Here is a 20,063-nt window from a genome sequence, read left to right as displayed (position 1 = left end):
CTATTATATTGATTAATTTAAAATTAAGTTTTATTTCTGTTTGAATTTTGAATTCTCTCCTTGGGAGAGCCATTTAAATGTAAACGTATATTTTCCCCTTTAACAGTAGCTTATGGGCTATAATGGTAGAGCATTTTTGCAATTTTATGTTTAGTTTTATTGTAAAGAGCCTTGGGATACATTTGCATGAAAGGCACTATATAAGCTCATTTTGTGTTGCTTTGTATTGTATTGTGACAAGCGCAATAATCTCCAGGTTTCCTATCCATTAAAGAACTAATTTCACAGCTCACTAATTGTGTGAATGAGAAGGCAAAATAGGTCCTTTTTCTCTAAGGTATGCTGAGCAGATGGCATAGCGTTCATTTCTACCAGCTGAATCTAAGGTCCTCCCTTACTCTTGGTTCCAAGCCTTGCCTCTGTTCATCACACAGAACAGGAAAGAGATGTCACTGCCTTGTACAGCATGACTGTGTGTGCTGAGAGGCTGTCACTGTCTTTTGCTAATATAACATTAGTTAACACATACCAGGTCTAAACAGCCTATTTATTTACGGTGGGACATGAAAACCATTAAAATGAATGTGCATTTTAATTCAATTCTAATTTGCCTCTGATTTATAGAAGATACTAGTTAGATCTGTCCTAGGGTTTTAAACTGATAACCATAAAAAGTTATTAATGAATCAGTTGAATAGTTTGGGATTGTATCCAGTCTGTAATTTAAAAATATTAAAGCATTATTTCCTTAGTCTGTGCACTTTGTTTCATAGGTAAGGTTTTCCTACTTTGCTAATCTTTTTTATTTATTTTTTTTTTCTTTTGCCTCACTCATGAAAATAACAGACTTGAATCAAACATGCATGCAGTGATTTATATAGCCAACTAATACACTGCTTTTTAAAGTAACATGAGTCATCAGAGATAACAGTTTTCTTCAGTGAAACTGCATAATTGGTATTTGAGCCCTTTTTTCAGCATTAAAAAGAGAGGGTCCTGACATATCTTTTGTAGGACTTGACAATAAGGCTGCATTTTACAGTGCTACACAAGCAATCAGATAATTTTCTCCCTTTAACATAATAAGCCGTGTTAATTTTTTGTTTCCTTTGCTAACTGCTGGGCTGTCACAAGTTATTGTTTTGTGTTCATGGTTCTGATTTTATTGTACTTTCAGACGGATGCAGCACTAATGTATGATGCAGTTCATGTGGTGTCAGTGGCTGTCCAGCAGTTCCCACAGATGACCGTCAGTTCACTACAGTGTAATCGCCACAAACCATGGCGCTTTGGGACACGCTTTATGAGTCTCATTAAGGAGGTAAGTCACTAATAAAGTATTCTGCTTCATTACTTTCCTTTCTCCCAGCTCTGATTTTCTTTTGTTCCCACTCTACTTGATTTTTTTTTTTCTTTTTTAGCAGATGGGAATCGCTTTTTGTTATCTGTACAGAGTTTAGCAGGCAAGACAGCATTTTCACTTGAAATTGAGTTTTCCTGAGGTATTAGTTGGAACAAAGAAGTATAAAAAGGTGATATAGCTGCATTGTAAATAAAACTTTGGTAGATAATTGGAGGGGAAGTGATGTTTAGAACATTTGTCACATAAAACCCCAAACCCCTCAAACACCAAACCATAGACTGACTATGAAAAATTCAGCAACTAAATATTGATATAAGTTCAAAGGGGTCAAGAATGAAGGTTACTCCTTGGTTTTAATTTTCTTTTTCTTTTGCTATGGCGAATTCATATATGTGGCCTTGATCTCCTAGCATGCTGTTTAGATACTGTTAAATAGTAATTTAAAGTAAAGCTAGGAGATGTAAGGTGGTAACGATGAACACTGTAGAGTATTCAAGTCTCTTGTACTGTAACTCCTAATACAGTATTTCGCATTCTAGATTTGAAAAATACTATGATCAAGATAACTATTTGCAATGGGATATAATCCTGGTTTTAATATTGGTTCCTTTTAGGTTGATAATTTTGTTTCCCACATTCTCTCTTATACTTTAGTATAGTTTTAGAACTAGGTAGACTTTAAGTTATAAAAATATCAGGATATTGCACTTTATAAAAAGTAAGGTATTAGCTCGGGAAGAATGGCTTGGTGACCTCAATTTTGGCTGTCTCAGTGTGTTTTCAGGGGACTCAGCATTTGCAAAAGTAAGTCTTTATTTGAATAAAATTTCCTGACAGAAAAAAGAAGACCAGTGTTAATGAAAGAGATTGAGGCTTGGGGAAGGCACAGGCATATAGGGAAGCAGGAAGGAAAATTCGTGAAGGAATGGTGGAAGAATGAAAACCAAACAGCCTTTTATCTCATTTAGTAAAAAGAGTCTGTTGACTAACATGGGAAGTTGCTTAAAAAACTGTGAAGACTGAAGAAATGTTGATTTAATTAGCAAAAAGTGAATACAAAATATTTGTTAAGAAAAATCAGCCACAATGTAACTCAATTAGAATGAATAATTAATGTTCCCATTTTGGCAGAAATAAAATTTGTGCTTTTTGGGAAAAAAAAAAGGAAGAGGCATTTATTTAAGTAAATTGTTTTTTCTTTCTCCATAGGCCCACTGGGAAGGCCTCACTGGGAGGATAACTTTCAACAAGACCAATGGTTTAAGGACAGATTTTGATTTAGATGTTATCAGCCTCAAGGAAGAAGGTCTTGAAAAGGTGTGTAAGATGTTTACCTCCGAAGTGATGGGAAACAAAACAAAACCCCACCCCCTAAAACCAGTAGCATTTTCAATAACATTTCATGTCTTATGTAAAACAATATACCTGTTCTCAATTTGGTATAAGGTTTAAAAGTCTTCTTGTAAACACTGTTATCTTGATGTCTGACAGTGGTCTCTTAACTATGTGCTTCTAGCCACATTCTTAGATTCAAGAGGACTGGGGAAGAGCAAACATCTGGAGTAATGATTTAATATACCTTTTCTTCGATCGAGGTTGAGTTTGGTTCTACTTGTGATTCCAATCCCATTGCTTATCCTCACGTGTGAACCTGTGGATGTATTTGTATTTTCTTTACATCTTATTAATTCAAGAAGAATTACCTCAAACAGAATGTGATAAAATACCTTCATTTTGGCAATATTTCTGTGTTTTAAGAGGGAACTTTGATTATTTCCTTGGAATAAGATGTTCTGCTTGTAAGTGGTACAAAAAAAAAATTAATAATAGGTAGCCTGACAGGTTTGTCTCTCTTTTGACATGAATTTTGTTGTACAGAGATGGAGTGAAAGACCAAAGGATTGAGAAATGCCCTTCCTGTGTAGCCCAATATTGTCTATATCTGAACAAAAGGCCTTGGGAAGCACATACAGATATTTGGCCTGCCTCCATGACACCATGGTGATCTGAAATCAGGTCATCTTCCCTCTCTTCTCCAACCACCCTGCCATAGAGAGGCAATGCAGGAAGCTGCAATGTCTCACATTGTTGCGATAAGCAGACAAATGTCTTTCAATTTCCATCTATCCTGTAGTCTGTATTTAGCTGTGGCTTTCAGTGTTCTGTAAACACTATGTTTTCCTTCATCTTCAGATAAAGTTTTATCAATAATTGGCCCAAGATAATGTTGTGGTCACAAATAAAAAGAGAAATTAAAGGAAAGCATCATTCTGCAGAGTTGCCTTTCCTTTCTATGAATCATCAAATGGAGAAGCTGGCATAAATAACGTATTTCTCCAAAAACAACCCCACCCCAATTTGTTCTGGAATATGAATGTACTCTTACTAGGAAGATTTTAAAAAAGTTCAGTACTCATGAGCTTACTTTGAAACACATAGGTAATAACATTTTCAGAAATAGCCAGTGGCAAATGTACTTAAAGTTCTAAAATAGATTTTAAAACATTCAGCAACATACTGATAGTAAAAACTCTTCCTATGTAGTGTTTTATGAAGGGAGCTCTGGAACCTTAAGGGGGAAAAATAAAAAAAGTATATAGTAATGATTATATTTAAAAGGAAATTAACTTTATGTATAGTAGAGCAGGTGCAATGCAACCTGTCTTCCTTACTGGAACCAGAAACTGAAGAACTGATGACATGGAAATAGCTAAATAAGTCTGTAGTGGCTGAAGAGTCACCGAAGTGATAACTTGAAAATGAGGAAAGCCATCTAGGATGGCTTTAAGAACACTGGGTGCCAACTGAGAACCAGCAAGCAACAGGGGTTTTCTGGAAAATAAAAACTTTACAGTGTACTTAATTTATTTTCAGGCAGAAATGCAAAATAATTACAGAAGTATAGACAGTTCAATATATTTGCCTTTTAATGATATATGTGATTCTACTTTACAATGATAACAAGAGTTTATTGTGAAATTTTCTATGTGGACTGAAAATTTTCTGAGAGAACATTGGTGTAAAGTATTGCAGAATAGATGTGCAGTGGGCTAAAGGAATGGTATCTGGATCTGTGTTAAGTCTCTTTTTATTTCAGCATCAGTATTGATATGAAAGTAGAAACACAAAAGTACATCAATTTAGTTCTCAGTTGACAATATATTAGGAGATATGTACTCTACTGAAAATATCGAAATAAAAAGGTCTACAGAGATCAGAAATATAGTAGGAAAATAAAATTCAACAGGAAATACAGTACTCTAAAACATGTAATAGAAAAAGAAATGGAAAACAGTAATAATGAAAGATATGTAAATACAACAACAGAAATGGATATGGATATTTAAAAACAACCAACTTATGCTTGAGCTCTGTATACACAAGTTCACAGAAAAGGAAGATACTTTTGCTGCCTTCATGGCTTATTTTGGCTTTGTGGTAAAGGGTTATGATAATATTTTTTTTTTTTTTTTTTCCAAAATGCGCTGGCAGTCTTTGGAAAGAACAGTAAGAATCAGTTACTATTTATTAGAAAAGTTTAAGAGTTAGGAAAATGTTAGCAAAGAATTATGAGGAATGCTGCACAGATTCAAAGATGTGTAAAAGCAAAAGCAGAGGCGTTTCTGTAGAGTGTAGTGATATGAGATTAGGAAAAAGAAAATTAAGGTGTATGCCCATTAGATTGAACTCCCTAGGAAATACTTGGAACCTATAGGGTATTTTACTGAGAAAGAGAAATCAAGACTCAGAAATAAATATTTTTCTTTGAAGAATTATTGTGTAGTATTTCTGGAAGAGCTATTTTTTTGAGATTTTGTAAAAAATTGTCCTAGATAAATTGCCTGGTTAATATAATGGGAAATGACCTAAATCACATATTTTAAGTGCAATGACTACTGAAGTCAGTCACAACAGAAAAGTTGCTCGTTGATTTAAAAAAGATGCTGTGTGTGATCTCAGATTTTACATAAGATACCTGTTCTTGAAACTCTTGAATGAGAGGTGATAATGAAGCATCAATCAATATGAAGTATGTATTTCCAAATAAACATCCATGTCTGACAAAAATGATAGCTTCTTGTAAGATGAAAATGACAAAATTATGGAGTGTTGCTAGTGTAATGTAAAACAACAGTTGCTGACAGTCAGTCTGGACACAATTAAATTATTTATGATTAAGCAAAGTGAAAAACCTGAACTGTGACAATCCAGTATAATAAGCAAATTATCATTTAAATTACAATCAATCAGTATTTACACCGAAGCTTCATAGTGAGGAAAATTCTTTTATACTTCAGGGAGATGACAAATACCTGAATTTAATACCACTTTTGATATGAAAATTCGTTGCTTAGGAAGAATCACATTTCTTGGATAGTGATGTTAATAACTGGCTTGAAATCTCGCTCAGGAACCTACACACAGGATGAATTTAAATTACAAAAAATGAGTTGTAATTAATTGTCCAGAACATCAATGTGAGACCTTGTTTTATTTAGTATCTTTATTAACGGCCTGGGAAAATAACAGCAAGTGGCATAAACAAGGGGGTCTATAAAAGAGAAAAAAAATGAGATAACATATATAAGGAAGCCAGAAGTATTGTTATAAACATAATATTTGGCAAAGAATGTAAGCGTATTAATATTTCTGAAGAAAGAAAAATAAATGAAGCTTTTCCCAAATGGGAAATACACAAATAAGAAGAAATAATACTACCCACACTGGAGTATAAACAATTATTTTCTTGATGTAATCACTGCTATTGCTAAGTACTCTACAAAACATAATAAAGATGGTAAATTGTAGATGCATTTGCCAGTTCTTTGGGCATTGAATACAGCTCTGATTTTGGCTGCATAGGTAGATGGTAGCACTGCAGAAGGGCAATGGTCCTTCCTAGTACTATGCTTATGGCACTTCACTGTGGGTAGTATCTACAGTTTTGTTTGAATGAGAGCCAAAAAAATGTTACTTTTTTTTTAGTAGAGTTTTGCATATATTAATTTTTCTCAAACGTGCTGAAGTAAAAAAAAAGTACTTTCTTGAATTTTTGTGGATAACATCTAATGAGACTGATGCTCAGTAAACTACTCTAGAGTGTATGTAAACTCAGAACATTTGTGATTTTTATTCTACTGACTTTACTGGAATAAGAATTTCAAGATATAAATTGTCACAAGAGCTGTGTACTGAACATTTATCTACAAACCAGGTAAGTTCTCACACTTAACCTACTTTCAGCCTTCTCCATTACATTTTCCCCAAAACATGTCTTGCTCTGCTCTTCTCTCTGATCACAGGAAATGGTAAATCCTTCTGTATAGACAATGCTCTCTGTTCTGCAAATGAATTTCCACCTGACTATTAAGTTATCTTCAGATGTGGTTTATCTTGAAGAGTGAAAGTTAAATGGAAAATTAAATGTTTAAACTTTAAGTATTTAGACATTCTCTGCATTATTTTTCCACTTAATGTCACACTTCGCGAAGCACACTTTGAGATATTGTGAATCATATTTTAAACAAGCAGACTTAAATGTAATGACAGAGAATAGTGGAAGGTGGTTTAATAATAAATATTAGCAGCCTTTTTATTTTTTCCTGTGTAAATCTGGTTTTCCTTACAGTGTTCTAGATGCTGAAATGTAACCAATGGACAATTTACACAATAATTTACTGTTTTATAGGTTGGAACTTGGGATCCATTGAGTGGTCTTAACATGACAGAGAATCAGAAAGGAAAACCAGCAAACATCACAGATTCTCTGTCCAATCGCTCTTTAATTGTTACCACCATCTTGGTAAGTGATTATATTTGCATTTCCAGAAACAGAGTTGTGCAGGAAAGCTAATAGAATATGCTATACTAATGACAACAGTAATGAACAGTTTGTAGTGTATGTTACAGTTACATAGAAATTACTGTCTCATGAATGATCTCCAGTTGTTAAGCTAGTCACGGATATTTATTCTCATCTAAATTGTAAGTAATTTTAGAGATATGTCAGTTGATTAGTAATTTCACTTTATTATTGCCTGAAATGTCTGGTTCCTTCACAAAGCTCTTCAGCTCAATACCTTATGAGAGGACAAAAGGTGTTTGTTTAAAAAAGGGGTTTGGCTCTTAGTCTGATGATTTTAGCCAGCAAAATTTATTACTTTCATTTGCTGATCTAACATCATTATATTACCTCTAAGGAAAATACAAAGTATTTAACATTTATTTCCGTGGTCATTATTACCTTACTATTCAGTGGAAATATTTTATCGTACAGAAATTTAATTGAACATTCATTTTAACTAGATCAGAAGTATCTTCTCTTTCATTGCCATTGTTGGCAAATTCACAGCGGTGAATGAAGTATTTTTTACTTATGATTACACATATTATGTAAAAATAAATGTTCACTAATTTCCACACCATAATTTTGAAACAGTAATTTTAATTTCAACACAAATGAAAAATCTCTCCAGAAGTATATCTGCTATGTTTGCCTACTGCCATTATGATTGTGAATTTGAAGATATAAAAAAAATTCGCTTCCCAACAGTTTCATTCTTTAATAAGATACTTTTACCTACCAACATATATATTGACATTTCAAGCTAGAATGACTTTTCATAGGTATATAGATATGAATATCAGTATGTTTCTGACCTTTTATGTAACTTAAGCCATACAATTTTATCCTGTGAGTAACTTTTTGGCTACTTTGGTCTGTTTTTATTTGAAGATTTACAAATTCTAGAAAAACTTCTGAAATATGTTTTCTAATTTATTCTGCTAACTGAAAAATACATACTTGATGTATAATTGAAACATGGCTGACTCACTTTCAGACATAAGTTCTTGTTATGCAAACACTAGCACTTTTTTAACACAGCTTTCTCTTGTACCATTAATTAAAGTTTATAAACATATAATCTCTTGTGTTTCTTTTCTATAAAATATAAATGAACCTCTTATAGTTTCTTAAAGTAAAAGGATGTTTTCTATAGTATTAGTCTGTCTTTTTATTTCCCACTTAACAAGTTTTCAAATTTTGTATATGTAATAACTACTACTGAATTATCAAGTGACATATCTTAGCAAATCCTGCTGAACCCCCTAGATTCCTGTTATATAATATCCATATATCCTACCTAGGATTGTTCTTGAAGTATTTCACTGATACATAGCCATGTTTCACACTTTTCCTAATTGCTTTCTAGAATTACTGCTTTCCAGGATCTAGTCCTGTCTCTGTTAGCGACCTGTTTCCTTCATTACTCAGTACTCAACCAACCTTTGTACCATCTGCACACTTTATTAGCAATCATTGTATACTTGATTCCAGATCAGTGATAACAATGCTGGGACAAGGATCATTCCCTGCAAAATTGCATAAGAAACACTCAATAACTTAGGGCATTTCAAGTTTATGTTTTAACATCTACCTGTTGTTGAGGTTTGAGTTCATATGCTGTATGTATCATATTGATTTTATATAGTGATACACTTGAATGACTTTATTTGAAATAATGATCTCAAGAAAAGGTAAGCTGCACAAATGTAAACAGCAATACTATCAATGAGCTCTGATTTGGGACTGGTAAAGCTCACAGAAGTAGAATACTGAGATTTATGATAGTACCTACTTTCTATAAGCAAGGATATCGTTTCTCTTAGGCGATAACTTTTGGTTAGTGGTGTTTTATAAGCATTTGTCCTTGCACACAACTAAATAAAATAATAAAAAAAATAGGAGGATTTTTAACTGGTATTATGAATTGCTCACTTGTAACTGCCTTTTATACCTTATTTACTGTTCAGTGAAAGTTTTGGTAATTACAATAACTCTTTTCAGCTATGAAGACATAAGAGTGGTACTCAGAATAATGAAATCAACCAAAAATTGTTCTAGAGCAGAAAGCATGTGTACTAGTTTCCTTTTGTAGCTCTATATTTTTGTGCTTAATAAATACATTTTTGTTGGACAGAAAGTGTATTACTGAATATTCATTTTGGAGTAATGCAAAGGAACAATATAAGATACTACAGCTCCTGGAAACATATTTTCTTCTTTATCAGCTTTCTTTCATCTCCTTTTTCAGCCTGGAAAATTTTGTTTTTTAAAAGGCAATTCTCTTATTGAAGCTGTTCATGTGATTTTTCTATGTTTTGTTTGGGTTTTTTTTGACTGCCAGTCATGGAGTCTTGATCAGTTTTCTCTGTAGCTTCCTTTAACATTCAGTCTTCTTTTAAAGATTCCAGTCTTATTTTTAACACTATCTCCTGAAATTCTGAAGAATATATTTTTCATCCTTTATATTTTAATCATTAAGATCTTTACAGCTGTGATTAAACCCTGCTTTTTAGGTGGTGGCTAAGTTTACTGAAGATGAAAATATATTGATAGGCAAAATACTAATAAATAACATTTAGTAAATTCATCTACTCCTAGTAAGGCTGGAACTATGTGATCTTTTTTTTTGTCTTGAACTCTGCATAATACATGCTATAGGTAACCGAAAGATTATTCCTTGGTTTATACGCAATTTACTAGCTCTATTATGAAAAGGGATCAGGGTTCCCAGAACTTCATCATTTCTCAGAAACCTACTGACATGTAATTTTGGTGCAGAAGCATGTCTGGTTTCCAAGTCTACACCCTCTCCTTCCTGAACTTCATTCCACTCCTGCCTCAGTTACGCTTGTCTGTCTTCAGCCACCTGTGCAGACTGTAAACTGACTAATTTCTTGAAGATGTAGCAGAAATGTAAAGCAAACCACTTTAATGCATTTCAGGAATTTTTCCACTGTGAAAGGTAAATTAACTTTCTTTATAGTTTATGGTCCTCAAAACACATAGTTTAAGTTGAAAACCACCCTTGTCTTGATATGCAGCATAATGTCTGTATACTTCTAATAACCTTTGAGGCCTTCAAACTTGCAGGGTATCCAGAGATATCCTTAGCTGCAGTACTTGGTTGTATTTCAAATGTAAGTGATGCTATCAGAAAAACATGATGAGGTTTGAAGGGAATCATAGTATATGAATGAGTGCAGTGGGATCAGCAAATGTTGAAGTCTGATTTAGTGGAAAAAGGTCAATAATGCTACTTTTCTCCTGGCTGGGTGAAAGCAGAAGGTAGGATGGCTGTGTATTTATACTCTAGATAATGACTAAGACGTACTTTTTTTGGGTTCCAAGTTTACAGCATCATCCCAAACAACTTCTCTCAAATAATTCTCTAGTGTTTCAGTTCCTTTCTCCTAAAATGAATGTAATAAAAATGTACTTTTATATAGTGGTGAGGATCAGCCTATAGCTCCAGAATTTGCACTCATGTACACCAAGGGCCATCAGTCTAGGAAAATGCTTTCTGCATTTGTTGCATGTCCTGGATTTGCTTTTTTTTTTTTTTTTCCTTCTTTTTCCTCCCTGTATTTTGAAAATTTCAGATACACCATAAGAAAATAATATTTTGCTTTCCATTATCATAAGAGTTAATAATAGCTTTGATATTCTTCATGTATCATGAAGACAGTATATTTCCATTCAACTGAAAACTAGATTAGTATAGTCTGCAGTTTTGCAGCAGTTTAATGATTTCATGTTCTGTGGTTTATTGAGTCAAGTGGTTTTACTTGCAATAGGTATCCTCTCATATCTGTTCTGTTTTACTGGAATGGAAACTTAGTACACACTGTTGGGATGCAACTGAATTAATTTAAATTCTGTCCAAAGTTAAGAGTGAATTGTGGAGGAATAAAGAAAAAGACATTTTTTATGGAGCCTGACAAAAATGAGGAATGAAACTGCAGAAAAGAACAACTATGGCTGGAGTTCATGAGTTTTTTAGCTCGTGATTTATCAAAGCATCATTTTGACTACATGTTCCATGACCCAAAAGGTCATACTAGGGAATCTTTCAGAAAATTTCTTAAAAGACGTCAAATAAGGATATTCATAATTTCTTTCTATTATAGATAGTATAGTGGGGGAAGGTGACTTCGGTGTTTTCTTCTGTCTGGCCTTAGTTTCTTCTGTGAGAATATCCTGGCTCTAATGACTAGTAAGATATCTAATACTTTACATTGTTTTAATTGATTGTAACTAGTGGATTGTTTTACCTCTCCCACTTGAATTTTGACTGCCAACTGTGAAAGTCTATTGTGTATTCCTTACATCTAACATAAGTGTTAATTAGATATGACAGCCTTTTAACTCCGGTATTCCTGGTGAACAGAAGCTAATAATTAAAATTCTCTGTTCTAACAGTAGCCAGTTTTGAAGATGGTTTTCCTCTTTTCACCATCAGGGCTTCTACTTCTTTCTTCCCCACCCCTTCACCCTCTCCCCCCCCAGCCCTGAGTAGTGTGAGTAGTATGAAAGTTCAAAATTTTAAAAAAAATATGTATGTCCATGTTGAAAGTCTTAATAAACAATCTGTATGTTTCATAACTATATATAAGTATACAACTGTATATATATGATTCTTTGGAGATCGTGTACTTGCTGTGCATCATAGAAATTATTATGAGAAAACCAATTGTTTACATTCATGAAAGTTTAGCACAAAATTCAGAAGAAAACATTTTGATTATTTAATCTGGTCTTTAATACAGTACAATTTTAAATTAACTCATTTTAGTTTCTTTTTGCAATCTAATTTTTATCTTATCTGATTTTCAGACTTCGGAAAAAATATTCATATCAAATAAAGACTTTATGTTATCTGTCTTCTTCTTGATGTGATCCTCTTTTTTGCATCCAGAAGGATGCTACCCACTCTGATGACAGTGTATGAAAAATGACTGTCATCTTCTGATTATTTCAGCTTCACTGTCACTGAAAAGGATCTCTGTGATTAAAGTTCACTACGCAGACAGAAGGACATCACCTTACCAATAAGGCAAAATGTCTTTATTTATCAACAATACATGTAAACAGAGTAAAAACATGAAAACAGCAGTAACCTGTCAGTTCAGGGTCATATCATGGTTGAATGAACTTTTGTAATTTTTTTATACTACTCAATAAGTATTTTTCAAGGATTAATCATCTGTTTACAGATATAATTTTTAACCTACCCCCTACTTTACTCTTCCTTGTGACCACATCTTTATTTGCAGTAATTTTAGTTAGTGTCTGGTTGAAAGACTATTAATTTCAACTGGAACTGTTTAGAAGATTTAAATAATATTTTGCCAACATTCTGAAAATACTTCTGATTACCTTTTTTTTTGATGTGATCTAGTAACTTTTAAGGGTCATGTTTTCAGGAGCTGAAGGAGAAAATTAAATTGGGAACCATATTAAAGTATAAATCAGTTGCTGATCTTTACAAATCACTCAGTTTAAGTACTCTATATATCTAATTGATGATAATTGTCCTAGTGAAAGATATTGGTGGAAGTGATAATCCACCAAGAAACCATGATGATCATATGTTTAATGCATAGGGACTTTCATGAGAGTGTACTTGGCAAGAAGTTTTACATTTGTCTATACTACAAATTTAAAACTTGAAGAATCATGTAGCAGATCCTTTGCATGGACTTGTCCAGAATACAGAAATGCCATGTTTGTTATTTAAAATGTGCATTTTATATTACATGGGGAGGGAGAAGGGGGTGGGATGGAAGAGAACTATGAAAAATTCTGGAATTAATAAAAGACATCACAGATGAAGCAGCCAAGAACAACTTTCTGATAAATCATGGATAAATCCTGTCAAAGCCAAGGAAGTGTTGAGATATATATATATATATATTTTTTTTTTACAAAGTGTAAAAAAGCATTAGCAGAACAGATAAAGTGATTGAGGATTACTGTAATCATCTTACAGGAAAATATGCAAGAATATATATCTGAGCTGAATTGCTCAGAGAAGAAAATCCTGCTGTCCTTACTGAGTAAAGGAGACACAAATGCATGAATTGGTAATTATACTGCCTCCCTGATATCACACATCTTTAAATTCTGCCCCATATAGTTCAGGATTGTGTGGAATGGAAAATAGAAACAAAACTGTCATCAGGAATCTTGTCAAGATTCCAGAGGGATTGGGAGATGTGTGGCTCTGTAAATATCTGAACAACTCAGAGAGCAAATGTCTACGATCTGTGTACATGAGCATTCCGAACTACATAGGAATTTCATAGTGCTTAAGGAGGCATGTATACAATGTTATATTTGGAAGCAAAAGTCTGAGGTTTTTTACACCTTCAGGAATAAATTTCAGTATTTAAAGTGTTGCTAAACAATTTTATTGAGTATTTAAGCTGAATTCAATATGGAATAATATATTTCAGTTAACTACTGTTGATAAAGAAGTTCTGGACATTTTGGAAAATTCCCAAAACACAGAAGCTCACAGCTGAAATGCATGATTTTTTCAGTTGTCATGATTTCACTTCCTAGATGGTGAATGTTCTTTTCTCATCAGAAACAGTTGCCACGGGTAGATGTTTTCTTGGTGTTTCATTGTTTGTTGGTTGGTTTTTGTTGCTTTGTTTGTTTGTTTGTTTAACAAGAGGTGATTAAGCTTAGCTTTTTCTTCTAAGAAAACACTCCAAATTATTACATAACCTACTGTGACAAGTATAGTTACCAATATAAAGTGCCTCCTAATTTCTAACCTTCATTTTTTTTTTTTTTCCAAAGTTTAAGACCATTAATTTCTGTCCTCTCTACAAAAAATAACTTTTCTGGTTCCTTTGTATTTGTTGAGGACTTTTATCCCATCTCTCTCAGTCTGTTCCTCCTTAAGTGGAGCAACCTATATTCTTTCAGTCTTTCCTCATCCTATATGTAGATCTTGGCTCTTTTTTGTCTTAAATTGCAGTATTCAAAATTGAATGAAATACAGCAACTGAAACATTAATAGTGTCAAAAATATAAAATGATAGAGTAGTTTTGATGGGAAGTGACCACTGTAGGTCCAGTTCCAACTCCTGCTCAAAGCAGATCCAAGTAGGTCAGTTGTTTTTTTTTTTCTTATTTCACGGTGTAATATTATTGAGTCTAGTATGCAATCTCCTATAATATCTGGTCTAACCTTCCCGAAGTTCAAAGACTCACTGAAGTTATCTTTCCCTCCTTTAGTACACACACTTTTACATGTGTTTCTTGTGTTAATGTTTTACATTATCTTATCAGCATTAACCTTTTCAGAGAAGACCAGCACAGGCAAACCATCAAACTGTTTGATTGTCTTTGTCAATGTCATTTCACAGGTTTCTCTTCCTGCTGGGTAACAGATTAACTAATTCCTAGAATTTCCTTTTATCCTTGCTTTTAGAATGTAACTTTTTATCCTTTATATCAGTTGCTAATTACATTATATTTTTTTGCTTTGGTACTTACATATTTGTCCCTGCATAAGCTTTATATTTGTTTACTTTTTTGTTTGTTCTTCACACTGAGTTACATTTTACTTCTCCATACTATCCTTTCTCAGTTTGCATTCATTGTAGAATGCATGTTTGAGTCTTGTTGCTTCTTTTTCTACACTTACTATGTTTTGTCTTAGCATAGCTTCTGCTTGGCCAGTAGTGTGTTTTGTTTATGGAATTCTCATTTCGCCTGCAAAACTGTTTTCTGTAGTATTTGTTTGGTGATTTTTTTTTTTTTTTATACAACATATTTCATACCAGTTTATTAACAACTGTTTTTTTACGTAGCTTTTGTTCTGTCACTGGCTTTGCTTCTCAAGAATTATTCAATGACCTTTGCCATTTAAATTGCTGTCAACTTTCATGTTTTCAGTCAAGTCTTTGTTGTTTTCAGTATTACAACTAGAAGAGCTCTCCTCGAGTCATTTGCCTATCTACTGTTTGAAAAGTTTCTGTCAAAATATTCTAGTAGTTTCTCTGGACAATTTATTTCATCTTACATTCCATGTTAATTTTATGAAGATCAGTGGCGTACTTTAAAAAAATATAGCCATAACCTTAACCAATATAAAGATATTAATTAGAATCTCAGCAGAGTCTTCAGTAGCACATTTTGTTTAGGAAAAAAAAGAAGTGTAAGGGGCAACAGGGGAAGAGACATACTCTGAGCACACTTCTTTTAAGAGCAAGAGTTCTCTCTGCTTTCTTCTTTGCATTTTGAGTAAAATCTTAGATGTTAAAACTCCAGGTTTATGCAGATATAATGCTTAAATTGTGGGACACCTCAATATAGTTGTTTACATGAGAAATGCTGACAAGTCCTTATTAAAGCTGTCAGATGCCTATGGAATGAAGTGCCTTTAACCTCACTGAGTGCTGATGTGGAGATTTAGGGCTGCATGAATTTTGTTAAGTTACCCTGGAGAGTTTAACGGATTAGTCATTGTGACTTGTATTTGATGCAGTAATTACATCTACTACCATTTGTCTTACCTTACTTGGCACTAATTTTTTTTCTATTATTGTATAAAATGCAAAAAAGCCTGTCTAAAGCATGAGCAGAGACTGAGTTGTGTATTTAACCTGTGAAATACAACTTCAATATTGGTAGCATATTGTAGTGTAAAACTCTGCCATTTGTTTTTTGTCTTTTTCCCTTCAGCTTTATATTTGAGGAAGGTCATCCCATATCGAGAAACAGATGAAAAAATCCTATATTTTGCTAAAATGTTGTTTCTTTCCATAACTTTGAATATGCTGTCAACATTTTAATTTATTTGCTGTTTTATTTACACATCACAATATGCAAAAATATCACATTGTAGTTTAAAATAATTATAGAAAGACAAATGTTTAAAGAAAAGAAATTCAATTTTCATTGAATGTATATCATAGACTAACCTCATTTTAAAGATAAATAAAGACTTCAGACAGACATAATCAAAAGCTAAAAGGAATCTACTTTTCATTTTAGTTCTTTGTGCAGGTAGTGGTATGATGACAGTGTATGACTTTAGGTTAAAAAAGAAAAGAAAGGTGTGTGGACACTCATTATCTGTTCTGCCTTTTTAACTTTTGCAGGAAGAGCCATATGTTATGTTCAAGAAGTCTGACAAACCCTTGTATGGAAATGATCGATTTGAAGGTTATTGCATTGACCTCCTCAGAGAGCTGTCTACTATCCTTGGATTTTCCTATGAGATTAGACTGGTGGAGGACGGAAAATATGGAGCCCAGGAAGATGCCAGCGGACAGTGGAATGGAATGGTTCGTGAACTGATTGATCATGTAAGTTAAATTTTTGAAGTTTTCTACTATCCATTTAGATTTCGTCTTTATAAATTGCAAAACTTCTATGATAATGCCATTTGAATAGCACTGTTTTGGAAAATTCAGATGTTTAAAGAAGTAATGCAAATAGAGTCACATGAATGGCTTCTGTAATGCAGAATTTATTTGTTAAACAAAGACTAGTCTGCATCTCTGTTTTGCCTATAGGCAGTGTTTGTTTCTGCCAAACTGGTTTAGCTCTTCAATGTCATATGCTTAAATCAAAATTCAGAGTAGACAGTATTCAGGATTTATTTCTGAAAACAACTTTTTTTTTTTTGGGGGGTGACAAAACATATGTCTTCATTAATAAATACAAGCTGGGCCCCTTCTGATAGTGGATCTGACACTTTGTCTTAGAGAAATTTCTGTGTATGTCGTGTAAACACATGAAGAAGAGGAACATCTTCTTGAAACATTAACAATAAAGTGCAAACAATAAGACAAAAATATCAACATACACAGAAGCAGCAAAATAATGCAATGTGTGCCTGATACCATTACAATTACATGTGAATGAGTAAGGCAGGCATTACTTTGTGTCCTTCAAAACATGCTTTCCCAGTTGGTCATGCTAGTTGAATTTAGTCACTTAGAAACTTTTTAGTCAATTTGAAAATACATTGTTGTCCCATTTGGCATTTGAGCAGTTGCTCAATGTAGAGGCATTTGATCAAAGAATGAAAGAGAAAACGTTCTGCACATCACTGTCACTTAAAATAGGAACAAGGGGAGACTATTTGATACCTAATTCAAGTGAAATCTCCTGAAGATGGCAGAAACTGGATTAATAACTTGAAGAAAACTATTCACTAATCTTGACTCAATTTGCCTTAAGATTCCAGCAGTTGAGCAGAACATGTACTAATCAAAATATTCATATTTACTAGAAGGGTTGTTATCTTTGTGCTTTTTTAGTAAATAATCTGGTATAGCTGTTGCAACAGGTGTTGATTATGCTTAGCTTCACACTTCTAAGAAGAATGTGTGGGAGTATTATATTTATCTTTAAATGTGTGTATGTATTACATATAGTAGACATACATAGAAGCAGATACTTAGCTAGACTCTCTGTCCATCTCTATGCATTCATAGTTTCACACATGTAAAAATACATAGACATGCATAGCTATTATTCAGTGGTTGTTAGGTACTATCATCATCTGGAACTAATTTTCCATGACTGGGGTGAATATTGTGAAAGTATGTCTTATATAATTCTTCAGAAGCAGAGAAAAATCACATTTTGGTATGCTTTTATTATGCAGTTCTAAAGCTTTCTTGAATAAGCACTAGCATGGCCTCCTAAGCTTTTCAGTAATATAATCTTGAAAAAAAAGCATTTCAAGAAGATGCAGCAGTAAAATACATGAAAGAGAAGCTTTTCCAATCCTTTCCTCTTAATAATACAGAATGGAACATGTATTCTTTTTTTCCTCTAGATAACATATACCTAAACTTAAATTAAAATTTATTTTGGCTTTTGAAATGATGCTTACTTAAGAGTCAAAAAAGTTTAGATACTATGCTTAGTGCACCATGGAAAATGTAATCCAACTTCTTAACCTGGATCATAACTTTCTCTGGTCTCCCTCAGTTTCTCAGTAGGTGAAATTTTCTATTAAAGTTTTCTCTGGTCTCATCTGTTTTTATTTTCTAATTGATTTGAATGCAATTTATTTATGCATCTGTGCCCTTTACTTGCATGTACATGGTACATTTTATTAGCAAGAAACAATTTGCACCTCAGAACAGTTGCACAAAAGTTTAGAGAATTCCAGATAGACAGTTACCACATTTGATGTTTCCATATGGTTATTAATAGTACTTCACTTGGCCTATTAACTTAGATTTTCAGACTTTCTTTTCCTTTAAAGAAGATTTTTAAAGTGTCAAAAAGGGTTTTTTATATAAAGTAATGTAGTAAACTCAATATTTATTTTGGAAAGGTGAAATGATTCTGTCTACATTTTTCAGCCTGAGTTTCTAATTAAAATAAATGGACCACAGAATAGAGACAGAATTCTGAAAGTTAACATGGTACTTACGTCTGTTTGAAAATTATTTTTAGAATTGATTTTATTTTTATCTGCTTGTTTAATTGTCAGTCACTTAAGTTCAGAAAGTAAGGATACTGTAGTATAGATCTTTAGAAGGGTAGTTTGTAGCGTGTGTAATTAAAGAATAAATCAAATGGATAAGTTCTGTACATTATGTGTGCAGATAGGAAGATGCACAATTTATATAAAGATAAAATGTATGGAATAGAATATAAATTTTAAAATAAACTGTTTAAATCTGTGCTTAGTCACTTTACATCATTGATTGGACTCAAAAGTGTAAATGAAATAAAGATAATACTATCTGAACTGAGATCAGCAAAGCATGTCTGTCTCAGGCTTGAAATTCCACAATGTGAACAGAGACTGAAGACTTTACATCAGGCTTTGTGTGTTTTCAGTCTCCTTTCCCACAGTTTACTTGCATTTCTTCTTTCTTTGACTTCTTTACTCAGTGTTCCTGTATACCATCATTCTGATATTGGTCTACAAACAATTACAAGTTTTCTTTTGAATAGATTATTAATACTGACATTGAAAAATAACTTCAGTGATTCCTTCCCTTTGACAACTGAAAGACAATGAATTCTTCTAGTCCCTATAGCTGCAAATAGAAGATAAATATTCACTAGAACAGCAAATATAGATGAGATTTCCCTACAAAAACACTTTAAATTGGATTTCACAGTTAAGCAGACTGATTTATTTTCCACATTTTTTCATGAAATATTTTACACTTCTGCCTAGTTAATTCAAGGCAATGGTGCTAGATATTTGGGGAGATGGAACTAAAATCCAGGTATCTCTCTTCTTTACAGATGCATTTTTCATAAAGAGGTATTCTTTACATTGACTTGCTGTCTTTGATTCAAGAACTTTGTTCAGGGCCAGATTTATTGGTTATGAACTGAATTATAAATTCTGGAGTTTTCAAGTTGTTCTGTGGTGCTAAAAGTTGTTATGGCACTATATCATATTGTATGAGCTGTACAGTGTGAGTGCGTAAATTATGTTCCCCTATATCTAGCAGGTACATATAGAATAAAAATAGATTTTTTTTTGATTTTTTTTTTTTTCTGTTAGACATTCTACTTTACTGGTCCAAAATTACTTCAAAGCATTCCTGTTGTTGGGTTCTAAAACAGGCAGATATTACTATTTTATATGTTCCCAGAGATATAAGTGGAAGTGTAAAACCTACTGGGCAGTAATTTTTTACTATTACATACCATTAAAAATAACCTTTTCTTTTTTCTCCACCATTAAAAATAACCTTTTTTTTTTTCTCCCCTTGGCTCTTTGTTTGAATGATTCTTCTACAGCACAAAGCTTATGCGTTACAAATAGACTTAAAGGCTTGCAGATCTTTGATGATTCAGAAATAATTATAGAAAAGGTCCAATTTTTAGATAATAACTGTTATC

The 20,063-nt window shown here is 32.9% G+C and overlaps 1 protein-coding gene across 1 annotated transcript in view; it reads left to right on the top strand.

Annotated features, from left to right (window-relative positions):
* GRIK2 (glutamate ionotropic receptor kainate type subunit 2) overlaps positions 1–20,063 on the top strand; it is a gene marked incomplete at both ends in the record, with an annotated part of 377,447 nt that overhangs the window by 196,538 nt on the left and 160,846 nt on the right. The window contains 4 exons of the mRNA XM_082047176.1: positions 1,178–1,321; positions 2,573–2,680; positions 7,053–7,166; positions 16,331–16,537. Of these exons, the coding sequence (XP_081903302.1) occupies positions 1,178–1,321; positions 2,573–2,680; positions 7,053–7,166; positions 16,331–16,537 (573 nt within the window). The remainder of the gene's footprint in view (positions 1–1,177; positions 1,322–2,572; positions 2,681–7,052; positions 7,167–16,330; positions 16,538–20,063) is intronic.

This window comes from Streptopelia decaocto (genome assembly GCF_964273445.1).
Source record: "Streptopelia decaocto genome assembly, chromosome: 3".
Lineage (NCBI taxonomy): Eukaryota > Metazoa > Chordata > Aves > Columbiformes > Columbidae > Streptopelia > Streptopelia decaocto.
This window is presented reverse-complemented; position numbering and strand designations above follow the sequence as displayed.